Source organism: Delphinus delphis, chromosome 11 (genome assembly GCF_949987515.2).
Source record: "Delphinus delphis chromosome 11, mDelDel1.2, whole genome shotgun sequence".
Lineage (NCBI taxonomy): Eukaryota > Metazoa > Chordata > Mammalia > Artiodactyla > Delphinidae > Delphinus > Delphinus delphis.
The window spans coordinates 94,659,563-94,675,463 of NC_082693.1; the positions used below are offsets into that span (position 1 = coordinate 94,659,563).

At 38.1% G+C, this 15,901-nt stretch overlaps 1 protein-coding gene across 1 annotated transcript in view; it reads left to right on the forward strand.

Moving 5' to 3' along the window:
* Positions 1–15,901, forward strand: part of EP300 (E1A binding protein p300) — a 69,916-nt gene that overhangs the window by 22,981 nt on the left and 31,034 nt on the right. Inside the window, exons 3-10 of the mRNA XM_060025726.2 lie at positions 2,223–2,402; positions 3,637–3,898; positions 5,213–5,326; positions 6,251–6,496; positions 10,625–10,718; positions 11,291–11,428; positions 13,639–13,756; positions 14,419–14,593. Of these exons, the coding sequence (XP_059881709.1) occupies positions 2,223–2,402; positions 3,637–3,898; positions 5,213–5,326; positions 6,251–6,496; positions 10,625–10,718; positions 11,291–11,428; positions 13,639–13,756; positions 14,419–14,593 (1,327 nt within the window). The remainder of the gene's footprint in view (positions 1–2,222; positions 2,403–3,636; positions 3,899–5,212; positions 5,327–6,250; positions 6,497–10,624; positions 10,719–11,290; positions 11,429–13,638; positions 13,757–14,418; positions 14,594–15,901) is intronic.

The following is a 15,901-nucleotide window of genomic DNA, read 5'->3' on the forward strand; positions in this document are numbered from 1 at the left end:
AACAAGCAATGTCAGGAATTGGTTGAAACTCGGTTAGTGTAGGCAGTCAAGGCAATATCCATGTGAACAAATGTGTGAAGGACCAGATTCTACTAGGACGTGTTTGATGAAGGTATTAGCTTATTAACAGGAGACATCAAGGCATCTTACAAATCCCAGCATTTTATCTATATAAATTATGGACTCTTAAATGGCTTTCATTTTATGTCTACCATGAATTTCCATGCTAATAAGAAATACAAGTAAAATACTCCCCCAGGTGTAGGTGAGCATACTATTGGGACTATATTAGTATAAATATTAGTACTTTAAAAGCAATATGTAGGGCTTCCCTGGTGGCGCAGTGGTTGACAGTCCGCCTGCTGATGCAGGGGACACGGGTTCGTACCCCAGTCCAGGAAGATCCCACATGCCGCGGAGCGGCTGGGCCCGTGAGCCATGGCCGCTGAGCCTGTGCGTCCGGAGCCTGTGCTCCGCAACGGGAGAGGCCACAACAGTGAGAGGCCCGCGTACCGCAAAAAAAAAAGCAATATGTAGCAGCAGCACTCCCAGCCACATTGGAAACTACCAAAAGAAACCTGAACTTTGCATTTAAGCCTGTTTTTGTATTTGATTTTCTGGCCAGATTCACGTAGGAAATTCCAGTTATTGGAGACTGAATAAATTTTTTACTCTGGATGCTTCCCATTCATGCTGCCTCATTTTTTTATGCTTTCACCCACACTATGCCACTTCCCTCAGTCTCGTTCCCTATCATCATTCCTGCCTCTTTGCGAATTTAATATTTTATTTCCTTTACAGGTCAGCATTCAGGAGTAAAAAATAGGAAAGGAGGGTGTGCCACTCAACTGCCTAGTTGTAGGGAAAGGGAAAATCTTAAGCAAATGCTGGCGATTCAAGAAGCATGATGCTCTCAGGTTTGCAAGTTAATGGGTATAGGAGATAGGATACCATGGAGAAGTAGTCAGTTCACATGAAGATCATGAAAGGTCTGGTATACCGTGGTTTTCCCCCTTTATGAGTAGAAACCAAGTGAGGACAGAAGGCAAGAAAACCTGTTAGTCACAGTCTACAAAAGCTGTGATGAAGAGCTTTGCTTTGTATTAGGAAAGTGACAGTGGGCATGTATACATGGGAATGATGGGGATTGGGTGGCTAGAGGCAGAATTTGAAGGACCCTTTGATAGAATTGGATCTCTCTGAGAAGGATATAGAAATCTAGTATGACTCCTTTTAATTGGACAGTAGCTGTAGTGTCATTAGTTTTCATTCTGAGTGCTTGCCTAGTAGGTGATGATTGACTTACAGTGGGGTCTTATGTGGAAGGATAGAATTGTAAGTTGCATCATTGTTATCAGTAAAACATTTGGTTTTTGAATAATTAATGCTCTGTTCAAGTTAATCATTATACAGTATGATGGTTCCACGTGGACTTACATAAACACAGGAAAAAACTTACTTTTTTTTCTTTTTGGCCATACTGCACAGCATGTGGGATCTTAGTTCCACGACCAAGGATCGAACCTGTGCCCCCTTGCATTGGGAATGTGGAGTCCTAATCACTGGACTGCCAGGGAATTCCCAAAACTTACATTTTAAAGTACATAGGGATTGCACATACACTCAGATTACTTTAAGAGCCAAGAAGGCAATTTAATAAAGCAGCTAGGTGTAAGACAGCAAGAAATGGTGCAGACTTTGAAGTTTGCATGCTATACCTAAAGGATTCAGATTGAAAAAGTTTTAAAATCACTGTTCTATCCTGTCCCTAAGTAAAAAAGTACATATCCCCCCAGGCTACCAATCTTCTACCTTTTATATAAACAAAATGCTGGAATAAGCATTTTGATATATCAAGTTCTCTAATGTATTTAAGGATTAGATGGTTTATTGAGTTGAATTGAATTTATTAAGTTATAGTTTGCACCTTAAATGAAAGTTATTTAGTGCATTAAAAGTGGAGATGAATGGCAGAGCCTGCTTAGTAGATATAGCTAAATGAAGACGCTTATACATTTTTCTAAAACATTTATCGCATATTTACAGCAAACAGCTCTAAATTTACTGTACCTCAGGCCCCTAGATTATAGTCTGTTTATGTATACAGAGAGTTTCTTTTAAAATTGTCTTTGTAAATTAGGAAGTGGAAAAGGAAAGGAAATAGTAATTTCCTATTAGTGTGGGGAATAAGATTTAATTTCTCTTCTGTTTCTTGTTCTTAGATGGGAATGATGAACAACCCTAATCCTTACGGTTCACCATATACTCAGAATTCTGGACAGCAGATTGGAGCCAGTGGCCTTGGTCTACAGATTCCGACAAAGTCTGTACTACCAAATAGCTTATCTCCATTTGCAATGGACAAAAAGGCAGTTCCTCCTGGTGGAGGAATGCCCAACATGGTGGGTAGTAATCTGTTTACAAATTTGTCTTCCATCTGACACTTTAACAGAATTGTGTTAAACCTCTTATGTCTTCTATTATACTATACACACTAGGATGTAATGGATGGCCCCTGTGATTGAGGAAGCTTGTGCCTTCCTTCCATTTCACCTGGTGTTTTTTTACTTGCAGTATTGACCAGTAAGGATGCTGTCCAAATAGGAGCAAATGGGGCTGCTACACTGAAAGTTTTGGGGTCCTGCCATATGCAGCTTCTCCTTGTGAGCAATTCTTTTTGTAGGATACAAAAGTGGAACCTTTTTCCTCTTGGGAAGGACTCTCTGAAAAAGGATTCCAACTCTCAATCACCACATCTACTGATTTGTATCTGATGCTATAACACAGAAGTAACTTCCCTTTCAAAGTTACAGATTGTTTTTAACAGTGATTTTTGTTATGGTAAAATCTCCAAAGCTTCTAACGTTGCTATTTTTCTAAAGTAAAACTATCTCCATTTGTAAATGTGTCAGGTAGTCCATGTCCATCTTTGGAAAAAATTGTCCTATAGGAATTTTATTTCCTTTTCAGATGTTTTAGGTTTTTTGCTTTGTGTCCCATAGTCATTGAATGCCTATATTTCAGATACTTCACTAAGTACTGGAGACAAAGATGAACAAAACATGTCATTTCTGCCTCCAGAAATGTTTACTTTTTTATTAGGAAAAACCAAATTTCTTCCAGGGTTTACAGAAACTAATTTTTCACCCACCTGAAAGACCCCTGCCAGCTCTCCCAAGAAGCTCTTCACTATTCTTCAAAACCTAACTTGAACACGCTCTTCACAACAGATCCCTTCCTTTCCCCCCCTCGCACTGGAGTTTACCATGTCCTTCTCTTTCTGTTTTCAGAAGAGTTGCTTCAGAGCAACCAAATACAAATACACATTTTAAAAAAATTTTTATTGGAGTATAGTTGTTTTACAGTTGTCCTTCTCTTTCTTTTGCTCTCTGTATGTTATACATACTTTGATTATATTGCTTGCTAATATAGCAATTTGTTTTCTTGTTAAATTGAGCTTCTTCTTGGTAGAAGTCATCATTTATCGTAGAATCCCCTGTGTCAAAAAATTGGGTCTGGTACATGGTAGACTGTCCTTAAAGGTTTTCATTGAAAATCTCCAAGTCCGTATTTATTAAGGAGGTAGCAAACTATGACACCTAACATCAAATGCATCTTTATTGTTTTATCCCTTAGGGCCAGCAGCAGACCCCGCAGGTCCAGCAGCCAGGCCTGGTGACTCCGGTGGCCCAAGGGATGGGTTCTGGAGCACACACAGCTGATCCAGAGAAGCGCAAGCTCATCCAGCAGCAGCTTGTTCTCCTTTTGCACGCTCACAAGTGCCAGCGGCGAGAGCAGGCCAATGGGGAAGTGAGGCAGTGCAACCTTCCCCACTGTCGTACAATGAAGAACGTCCTTAACCACATGACACACTGCCAGTCAGGCAAGTCCTGCCAAGGTGAGTGGGCTCAAAAGGTTTTTGTGCTCAGCAATTAATATTTTTTTTTACAGTTAGAGCTGATCACATTTTCTCTCTTCTCTTTTGAGACTCCTTACTGATAATGCCTTACTCTGTATTTAATTATGATAAAATTCAGAATCATTTTGTGAATGAGTATCTAGAGATGTGGTAGGAGAGGAAGTTTTAGATTCTTCCCTTTTGGGGTGATACTGACTTTTATTTGCCCCAGCATAGCTTTAAATATTATTGAGGGTTTGCTAACTATCATGTAGGCCAATACTAAAAGAATGTTACCCAACTTAGTACAATTTGTATGTTTATAGAGTCATTAGAAATCTGTGTGTTGTTTTTTTTTTAATTTTTTATTGGAGTATAGTTGATTTACAATGTTGTGTTAGTTTCTGCTGTACAGCAAAGTGAATCAGTTAAACATATACATATATCCACTCTTCTTTAGATTCTTTTCGCATACAGGTCATTACAGAATATTGAGTAGAGTTCCCTGTGCTATACACTAGGTCCTTATTAGTTATCTATTTTATATATAGTAGTGTGTATATGTCGATCCCAATTTCCCAGTTTATCCCCCCCTCCCTTTCCCTCGTGGGAACCATAAGTTTGTTTTTTACACCTGTAACTCTATTTCTGTTTTGTAAATAAGTTAATTTGTACCATTTCTTTTTTTTAAGAGAAATCTGTTTTTATAGGGTTTTTTTTTAATTTATTTAATTTATTTATTTTTGGCTGTCTCGGGTCTTTGTTGCTGCACGGGGGCTTTCTCTAGTTGTGGTAGGTGGGGGCTACTCTTTGTTGTGGCACGCAGGCTTCTCATTGCAGTGGCTTCTCTTGTTGCGGAGCACAGGCTCTAGGCGCATGGGCTTCAGTAGTTGTGGCGCACGGGCTTTGTTGCTCTGCAGCATGTGGGATCTTCCCGGACCAGGGATCGAACCCATGACCCCTGTATGGCAGGCGGATTCTTAACCACTGCACCACCAGGGAAGTCCCCAGGTTTTTATAATGTAAAGTAGATTGCACAGCTTTGTGGTGAAAAATAGAGGCTCTGGAAGCCAGACCACTTGAGTTTGAATCCCACTTTGGGTGCTCTGTGACTTTGTACACATTACTTAACCAGTTTTTGCCTGTTTTCTCAACTATAAAGTGGGAGGATTAATAACTACCCTATAGAGGTGTTATGAATATGCAATGAGTTAATAGCATTTGTAGCACTCATTATGTGATCGATAAGTTAGCTAACAGTAATATAAAAATATAACCTGCATTTGAAAAAATAATCATTTTTCTTCTTTTTAGTGGCACACTGTGCATCTTCTCGACAAATCATTTCACACTGGAAGAATTGTACAAGGCATGATTGTCCTGTGTGTCTACCCCTTAAAAATGCTGGAGATAAGAGAAATCAACAGTGTAAGTGACTAAATCTTTTGAAGCTTTATATCAAAAGTATTCTTAGACTCACCAGCACAACTTGGTGAGATGGTAGAGTACCTCTTGATTGTGTGAAGTTCCTGTGACTGCCTAGTGCTATCACACTAGATTATTTCCACTTACCACTAACTTCATATTAATAAGGTTAGAATGGAAGTACTTATTACCTAAAATAAGATCCAGAAAGATCATTGCTTTGACATTGGGCAAGTTACTCTTTTATACCTGTGATATAAATATTTAGATAATTTGAAATTAATGTAAAAAGAAAGAAGAAAGTTTGAGATTATTTTTAGAAGCCTGGGGTGATGAGCTTTTCTTAGAGGAAAGACAAGTCAAAAGTAGAAAGTGCAGCCACCACACCTCCTTTAGAAACAAAACATTTAGCATTTAGGATTGAAAGATAAATTTGGAACTGTATATATAGCATGTTTTTAAAAAGTAATTAAATTCCATAAATTAATGAAGAAATCATAAATAGCCCAGTAGAGAATTGGGACTAGGAAATAGTTCACTAGAGGGAGGAAATACCAAAAAGTTCCCTGTTAAATTAAGGAATGAAATAAAGTACCATTTCTCTCCTGTCACATTGATAGAAATGATGCTACCTGGTGTTGGCTTTTGTGTGGCTCTGAGGCATTTCATACACTCTGATGGGAATATTGATACAGCCTGTGGGAAGGCTTTTGGGTATTTTGGATCAAAAGCTTTTCATGCCAATGATCCCCTTTGACCAATCAGTTCTGCATCTAGAAATTTTTTCAAGGAAATAATGGGAAACAAGATGTGTGTATTTCATAATCACGTAACAATAATTTTGTGTTTAAAATTCACTCAGACATCCTAGTGTTTTCTTTCTCACCATCTTTAATGTTGTAATACTGTTTCTTTTGTTTTCTCTAGCAATTCTGACTGGAGCACCAGTTGGACTTGGAAATACTAGCTCTCTAGGGGTGGGTCAACAGTCTACTCCCAGCCTAAGCACTGTTAGTCAGATTGATCCCAGCTCTATAGAAAGGGCTTATGCAGCCCTTGGACTACCCTATCAAGTAAATCAGATGCCAACACAGCCCCAGGTGCAAGCAAAGAACCAGCAGAACCAGCAATCTGGACAGTCTCCCCAGGGGATGCGGCCCATGAGCAACATGAGTAAGTCTGTGTCCTCCTAGTGACAGATGTGATACCAGTTGTGTGTGTAAATACCATGTAATATGCAAGGTTAACTTCTTTGTTCATTTTAGTCTCTGTGTGTGTGTCTATCTCTTTTATTGTCTCTCTCTCTCTCCATGTCTCCCTCTCTTACTTTTTTTGTTACATGATTAATTTTTTGAAGTAACTTTTAAAAGATTATAGTGTAGAAATCCCCTTGTAATCCACATACCAGAGGCAACTGCTATTGGTTTATATCCTTCTTAATCCTGTTATACATATATTAGTTCATATTTCTAGAAGTGGGGTCCCATGTGTTATAACAGACTTATTTCTTTACACAATGTGGACATCTTTCCGTTTCCATGTCTAATGTATCCTTTTTAATACTTGTATAGTATTTTGTCGCATAGAACAGTGTGTTACAGGTGGACATTTAAGTTTCCAAATTTTTTGATATTTTAAATGCCAAAAAGAAACTGTTTTGGCTCAAAGTATTCTTTTGGTAGTATTCTTTTGATTTGAAATGTTTGGTTATTGTTAATATAGATTTCTGCATATCTGGCAGCAGTAGTCGTTTGCCTTTGAAATAGTTTATCAAATACACTTGTTTTCCTAACCTCTTCCTATAGTAAAACTGAGAGGGAAGGGGAAGTGTGAGCAGTGTTTTAATATCCTGATTTGGGGGTAGTTTTTATTCTCTAATTGTATGGTAAAATAAAGGAGATTTGCCCTATGACTATCCCTTTACTGTCAGGCAGTTGAACATCTAAGCAATTTTATATAAATTGTTAAATGCCCAGCACAGGTAAGCCCATAACTTTTAATTATTTGCCTCTTATTCTAAAATTGTTCTTGATGATGAAGTTCTTCTGTAATTAGACAACTGTCTAATTTGGAATAATCTACCATGCTTTTTCCTTTGAAACCCATTTTCATCCCTCTATTAGTAAGTGCAGTAGGCTTTAGTTTCTGCAAACTGTTTGATTCTAAATGAGAAAATTGGGCACGCTACTCTTGTAAGAATGTAAATCTTACTGATTTTTATTTTTAACTTAAGGAAATGTACACTATTTCATAAGAAGCAATGCTAAACAGTTATTGAGAAAGGAGTTTTAAAAACTGGACTAGAAACCGGAATGAAGAGCATTCCTGCCTTTTCAGACTTGTTTTCAAGCTCATATTTATTAAAAGAGAGATCTGAGGACTTCATTCCCCCCCTTTTCCATCTCCTTCTCTCCCTCCCCCTCCCCTCCCCTCCCCTCCCCTCCCTCTCCCTCCCCCTCCCCTCCGTCCCCCTCCCCCTCCTCCCCTCCCTCCCCCTCCTCCCCTCCCCCTCCCTCCTCCCCTCCCCCTCCCTCCTCCCCCCCCCCCCCCGACTTATGATTGCTTTTTTCCTCTCTCTTTCAAAGTTATGTAGAGTGCATCTTCCTTGAGCTTTAGGATCTTGACCCAATGCAGCTGTCTACCCCTGGCCTAGATTTTCATTTTTGTAATTGGTTGTTTCCCATTACTTTTTCAAGTTTCTGTGTATAATTACCAGTTTAGTTCTTGTCATCTTCTCTTGTATCATCTGTGTATTTGCATGTACATTTATATATACCCACAAGATTATTTGAAAGTTAACTAGCTTCTTGGATTTCTTTTTTCCCCTTTCTCAGTGTCTTTTTAAAAAATGTTTTAGGATTAAGATTAATCAGGTTTTTCCATTTCTTGTTATTGAGTTAACGGTGCCTTTTTGATAATAATCATCATTGTGAGCCAGTACTTTTAGAATACCTCAGATATTTCTTTGTTGTGTCAGAGCCCATCTTGAAAACTGGTGTAAAACAAACATAAAATGTCATCATGGTTTCTTTTCTTCAGGCACAAGCCAGATAGTCAAAGGCCTCCTTTGAAGTAATTTTTCCTTTTATACCAAAGTCCTGTAATGCAGGGACATTCTCAGAGTTATAAATTTTACGTACCTGTGAGTGACAAGGGCATTTGAATAAAAACAGCATTCACTTAGATGTGCTGTGTGCTGAAAAAAACATACTAAAGGGGGCATGATCCCTACTTTTGAAACATCTCTAGTTTGGATGGGCAGGTAAGTGACTAAATAGGCAAAATAGCAAGATCTCTACTACGTGTATCAGGTTATAGAGACTCTGTAACAGGGAGGGCAAGAGGGAATCCACTCCAGAACTCCATATTAGAGCTTTTTACTGTAAGCCTTCCATGACCATATTTGACCACATTCTTAATCTTCTGGTTTCTATTGAATTCACTTATTCTGTAAAGATTGTGTTAGGGCTTAGAAAAAATACGTATTCTCCTATGGCTTAGGATTCCCCCTAGGGCTTTAAAATACACACACACACACACACACACACACACACACACACTCACTGAATATTAGGTGCCTTGAATTCTTTTTTTGTTCATTTTCTTTCTGACTTATTCTCTCAGTGCCAGTAGTGTCTTTCTTCCTACATTTTTGTATTCTCAAGTGAATGCTCACTCTTAGGGTCTTGAATGCGAACCTATATAAGGGTATCCTTCTCAAGTTATTATGGAGCCATTACTTGCAGTAATGGACCCGGATACTTCAGAGGGAATGTTTGGCTGTGTTTTCATGTGCCATCAGAAGGCAGTAAGATAAGCAAATTGATACATAGTGTAATCACTGTTTCTTTTACCTTCATATTCTTACGACCAGTAAAACAAATCTGTGTTAAGGGTACGTAATTTTTCTAAAAATGAGTATTCACACGTGGAGTGTTCATAGTGACAAGTAGACCACTACCAGCAACTACATTTTAGAGCCTGCCTTGATGATGTCAGAAGCAGAGTTCTGCCTAAGCATTTGGGAAGCATGATGAAAGAAGGCAACAGGATTTTTATTAGCCATTGTCTAGAAATCTAGTCAATTATTTTCATTTTACGGAAGTTTTTTCTTTTTTTTAATATCTTGGAGGGTATATTAATAAAATTGTATATCAGAAAAATTTTTAACCACATGAAAATCTGGTTTAGTGTAAATATTGTTTGTTTTTTTGTTTTTAAAGAAATAATATTCATTAAAATCATTAATCAAAAAAGTTAATATGTGTACATAGAGCTATTCAAGCCAATTTGAAGGAGTATTCAATTAAAAATGTTTAACCCAAACACTGTTTTTCATTCCCCTCCCTAGGGGTCATCATACATGTCCTTACATAGATTGTGCTTATGAAAGCACCTGCATATATTAATTCAGTTCCCTAAGCAATTTTGGTTCTAGTTTTTTAGCTCCTTTTAACATCATTACTCTTATGTCTGTCCATACATATATAACTGTAAGACAATATCAAGTGGAAATCCTAAGTCAATGAATATATGCACGCATTTTTTCATTTGTTTAGCAGTTACCAGATAGCTCTCCCAAGAGTGGGTCAGTTTACACATCTGTGAATTTTTATTGAAAATGCTTCTTTTCCCAAACCTTTCTCAACACTTGGTATTCTCAGACTCTATAAAAAAGTTTTCACAGGAATTCCCTGGCCGTCCAGTGGTTAGGACTCCAGGCTTCCACTGCAGGGGGCACAGTTTCGATCCCTGGTTGGGTAACTAAGATCCCATAAGCTACTAAGATCCCTCAAGCCGCACAGCCAAAAGAAAAAAAAAAGTTTTCATATTTTCGTACATGAAAAATATATTACTTTAAGTTTTACTTTAAATGCAGTTGAACATACTTGCATACTTTTAAAGCTGTTGTATTTCTTTTTTATGTAAATTGCCTATTCCTTTCCTCTTGGATTCTTCATCTTTTTCTCACTGGGTTGTAAAGGTACTTTGTGTATTAGCCTTTATATATGTGTTGCTAATTATATCGCAAATGATTGTTTATTATATACAATGCTAGCATTTTTTCCCCCGATTTGTCTTCTGTCTCTTGACTTTGTCTATGGTGATTATTTTACTTATTACTCAAATTTCTAAATGTCCTTAAGACTTCTGTTTTGGGTCTTACTTTAAAAGGATAAAAATTTCTGTGATATTTTCTTCTAGTACTTTCATAGCTTTTCCTTTCTCTTCATCCATTTTTGTTGTTTTTATTGTTGCTGGCATTTAAAATACTCTGTCTTGCTTTTTGTTTTGACCTAGGTGCTAGTCCTATGGGAGTAAATGGAGGTGTAGGGGTTCAAACGTCGAATCTTCTTTCTGACTCGATGTTGCATTCAGCCATAAATTCTCAAAAGTAAGTTTTATCTTGCGTTGTGCCCTTTGTCAGATTTCAGACACTTGTTAGAATTCCTTGAGTTTTTTTAGTTTGCTTGATTTGAAGATATCCTTGATGAATGAAGACAAATAGTATGTTTGAGTTTATTCTTTAGGCTCTCTATAACCTCTTTAGAAATTGTATCAATTATTTGGGGTAACTGACACCTTCCCACATACAGTAGAAAGTTCCAAATGCAGCTGCTTAAAAAACGAGTTTGCTCTATCCCAGTGTTAACAATTAATCCATTGCCCAGTGGATTCCCTGGGATAAGCTGTGTCAAAGTGACAACTTAGTCTTATAACACAAGACTTAGTCTTTTAAACACAAGACATCATCTACCCCTTCACACAAAGAAATGTTGTGGGTTTAACTCTTTTCCCTCACACAAGTACAAATACATACACACCATTTCCCCCAGACTTCTTTATGTGTAAATAGACTTGTCATAGTGTATTGGTCCTATTGCAGTCATCACTGTCAGCTCTACTTAAATGAGATCCTCCTTCTCCTACCCTTCTTCACTAAAACTATTTCACTCCTTTTAAAAGCCCAATGATGAGTGAAAATGCCAGTGTGGCCTCCCTGGGTCCTATGCCAACAGCAGCTCAACCATCCAGTACTGGAATTCGGAAACAATGGCATGAAGATATTACTCAGGATCTTCGAAATCATCTTGTTCACAAACTGTAAGATTGTCGGCTTGTCTTATTCATAAGGAGTTACCAGGTCAACATGCTACCAATCTGCCAGGCACTTAAACACGAGAAATATTACTGATTTTTCTATAGCCTGGCTGCTGCTGCTGCTACTTCTATGGCTTTCCTGCTTCCTATTCTCTGCTTCTCAACATTTTCACCATCATTTGTTAGGAGTTTTTCAGCCTTTAATGGTGTGTGAATGATTCCGCCTAGCAACAATAATCAATATATATTAGTTAAAAGTTATTCAGTTAGGGCTTAGGTGGTTGAGAGTCTGCCTGCCGATGCAGGGGACACGGATTTGAGCCCCAGTGCGGGAGGATCCCACATGCTGCGGAGCGGCTGGGCCCGTGAGCCATGGCCGCTGAGCCTGCGCGTCCGGAGCCTGTGCTCTGCAACAGGAGAGGCCACAACAGTGAGAGGCCCGCGTACCGCAAAAAAAAAAAAAATTATTCATTTAATGCTATCTCAACAAAACTCATATTTTAAAAGAAAATCTAGGTCTTAGATCATTAGAATGGTAGAGGCAACACTGTCTTCTGTTGTTATCCTTGGTAAAGCTTTTATTATCTTGACAAATTGAATCTGTTTGGGTGGTCTCTCTGTGGTCTTCTGGTCCTCCAAACGTGCACATTGTAGTAGTATGTGAAATACCCCTGCACTGTTTGGTGTGAAGTTTATGTATGCCAGGCACACTGCCTCACAAGCACTGTCTTGTTGGATGAAAGAGGGGGAAGGCTTATAGAGTGGTAAAATGTAATGTGCCCAGTATCCTAAAGATAGAGCTCTGCCCTTACTGATTAGAGAGCTTATACTTCAAACAAAATGCAGCATTTTTTTTTTTCTTGGAAGAATCAGTCTTTTTTCATTTCCCTTACACTTAATAGAGGGATCTCCTTCAATTCATCCAATTTTGTATTGGCTTAGAACCATGTGGTCTGTCTTTTATCTTCTTATTTTTATGTTACATTGGCCTACTAATTCAACTTGAGCTTCATTTAGGAGTTCTCAAATGATAGCATCAATAATGGAATTTGACACAAGGAGAAAACTCTGAGATTTTAATACTGAATTAATAAGGAATAACCAAAACAAACTTATCTTGTGATCACAATAGATTATTTAGGATTGATCATCTGACTTGATGTTAAATGTTTATTATGTGCTTGCAAATTTTTTACTAATTCGGGTTTTCCATTTATTTCTTCTCCACTTGGTTATTTCAGGTATAATACACAACTGAACATGAGATGTCCAGATGATAAAATTAGTAGCTGACATCACATTTTGTCAACCTTCAGGAAAGTTAGTGCCAAGCATTTTGCAGGGAATTGCTAGAGAGCAAAAGACATTGAATTTAGCAGAATTATTATGCATTTTTGTTCCCTTCACTTCAAGTTTTTGATCATTTAAGATTTTGTAGAGATTATTCAGTTTTATTTTACTAAGCTGAATAAAGAGAGAAGGATCTTAAGGCTGTTGGTACTTTGGCAAAGGTCAGGTTTTCTCACTTCCTTTATGCAAATAGCACAGTATAAGTTTTTTTTTTTTAATTTTATTTGTTTATTTATTTATTTTTGGCTGCGTTGGGTCTTTATTGCTGTGCACGGGCTTTCTCTGGTTGCAGCGAGTGGGGGCTACTCTTCATTGAGGCGCATGGGCTTCTCATTGCAGTGGCTTCTCTTGTTATGGAGCACGGGCTCTAGGCACACGGACTTCAGTAGCTGCGGCACGTGGGCTCAGTAGTTGTGGCTCACGGGCTCTAGAGTGCAGGCTCAGTAGTTGTGGCGCACGGGCTTAGTTGCTCCGCAGCATGTGGGATCTTCCCAGACCAGGGCTCAAACCCGGGTCCCCTGCATTGGCAGGCGGATTCTTAACCACTGTACCACCAGGGAGGTCCCACAGTATAAGTTTCTTGCTCTACGTTAGAGTGACTGGGACCAGAAAGTATTTTTATGGAGTCATTTCTTAATTCTGATCAGGAAAACCGTTTCATTACCACAGAGAGACACTTTCATTTTGGTCAGTAATTTATATTTGAAGACATCTCATACCTCATTTTAAAATTTTACCTAAAGTGTTCGTTGTATAAAAATGAGTAAATACTAATCAGGAAGACATTTAAAATACTGTGTACTTATATGGTGAGTAAAAAAATGCTGACATGATATAATAGTAGAAGGATTTTCTATTCCTAGTGTTCAAGCCATATTTCCTACTCCGGATCCTGCTGCTTTAAAAGACAGACGGATGGAAAACCTGGTTGCATATGCCCGGAAAGTGGAAGGGGACATGTATGAATCTGCGAACAATCGAGTGAGCGTCTGTTTTTTTCTACTCAAGGCAAAAGTGGACCTCTTCTGGCTGTTTAGTTTATTCCTCTTAGTTGCACATACACGGAATACTATACTTTAGAGGACACCCTTTAGCCATCCTGTCTTACTCTCACTGTGGAGTCACGATAACAAAGCAGTTTTCTTAAAGTGTACGTCAAGAATCTTACATTTTTCCTCTTAATAATACAGTGCACTCATGTGGCACTTTATCTGGGTTGTCCTTCTGTCAGCTAAAAAGTGGTTGAGCTGTTACCAGCTCTGTGCTATTTTCACTAGAATATGGTGAATCAGCTGCTTAGTATTTTCATCTCAAGTAGTATTTCTGTATCAGTTGAACCTTCCTCCCTAAATTGGCACTTTTTCAAAATGTAGCATATTCTTCCCACATGCTGTAAATTGTAAACCTACTTTGAAAAGTCATGCTTTACTATGTAGGTTCATTATATAGCAGCTATTCATATGATCATTCCAAACATGAGCTCATATTTTTAATGTTGTAGGAAAGTAGATTAGATTTACTCTTCTCCGTTTTCATTTCTGCCTACCTTTTTAAATGAAGCTAATGTCTGTTCTTAGTTCATTTTTTGTTACCTGATGGTAGTCCCCCTTTTTTCCTCATCTCTATTTTCAAAATTCAAAAAGGCGGAATACTACCACCTGCTAGCTGAGAAGATCTATAAGATCCAGAAAGAACTGGAAGAAAAACGAAGGACTAGACTACAAAAACAGAACATGCTACCAAGTGCTGCAAGCATGGTGCCAGTTTCCATGAACCCAGGGCCTAACATGGGGCAGCCACAACCAGGAATGACTTCTAGTAAGTGCTTTTTATTATATTTATTTTGGGGAGAAACTGAAATAAAACGGTACCTAACCAAATTCACTAATTTGCATTGGCTTGTGTAACTATTCTTGAGCTTTCAAATGACTCTTTTTTGCCTTTTCAAAGAAAATAATTCATTCTCTAGTAAAAACAGTAAGCTGAACAGTATATTGAAATTTCTGGACATGACTTGACAATATGGCATCATTTTTAGTGCCAAAGATATTATTCTGTCATAGTGACACCTAGGAAGTGATAGTCCACAGGTTTTCACTGATTTGCATATGGTAGGCAGCCAGCCAATAGATGTAGACTGAGCAGGTTCAAATGCCTTACTGGCTTTGATACATCCTAAACAATATGTTACTTACGTTATCACACTTTCTTCCTGACCCAATATGTTCAAAGTCTAAGAACTGTTTATATTTTAGAAGCAGCATTTGAAATTCATCTTGACAGTTTCAGCCTTCTTGACCTAATGAATTAACTGGATAGCCAGGATGATCATGCATTCCATTATTCATTTATTGACTCATTACTAGGTTCCAAGCAGTGAAATATGGTGTGGGTACACAACGGTGAGGAAAAATACAGGCTACTTAAATGATGTGTGAAAGGCTATGATAGGGAAAACCTATGTTTCTTGAGTCAGGGAAAGCTGGCTACCTATAGATAGTGCCAAATGAGCCAGCAGGTACCAACTCTTAGGCCATTAGTGGATTATAAGTGGGCTGAGAAATTCACCCCCCACAGGCCTTGAAGTAGTCAAATGGAGAACTTTTAGCAGCCTCATTTGTTAACTGCAGTGTTGTGCTAGATACATTTTCTCATTGAGCCATGATGTGAAAAGAATTGAGAATAGCATTTCTGGCAGAGGGAACAGCATACACAGAGGCCCCACTAGCAAGGGAAAATGCAGGTATTTTTTGAGTAGGTACGAGAACAATTGTTCAGAAACAAAGTCAAGACTAGAGTTGTGGACACTGCCTCAGTGCTAATGGTTTGAACTAGGGCAGTAACTAAGATACAGAGACAAGTAGACAAATTTGAGATACTTGGGTGTGGTTGAATTTACTTGAATTCTTCAGAAATTTGAGCCAAGTTAAAAGTTTATCAGATGTTAAACTGTAGTGTTACGTTAAAATAAAGACAGGATGGTACTGGTGCAGTAGGGTAGGGATAAATATTAGTGGAACTGAATAGCCCTAAGTATGTGTTTATAGACTGAGATTCCTGTCTTACCCCATACACAGGAATTAATTGTAGAAGAATCCAAATTTTTTAAACTATAAACCAAAAAAT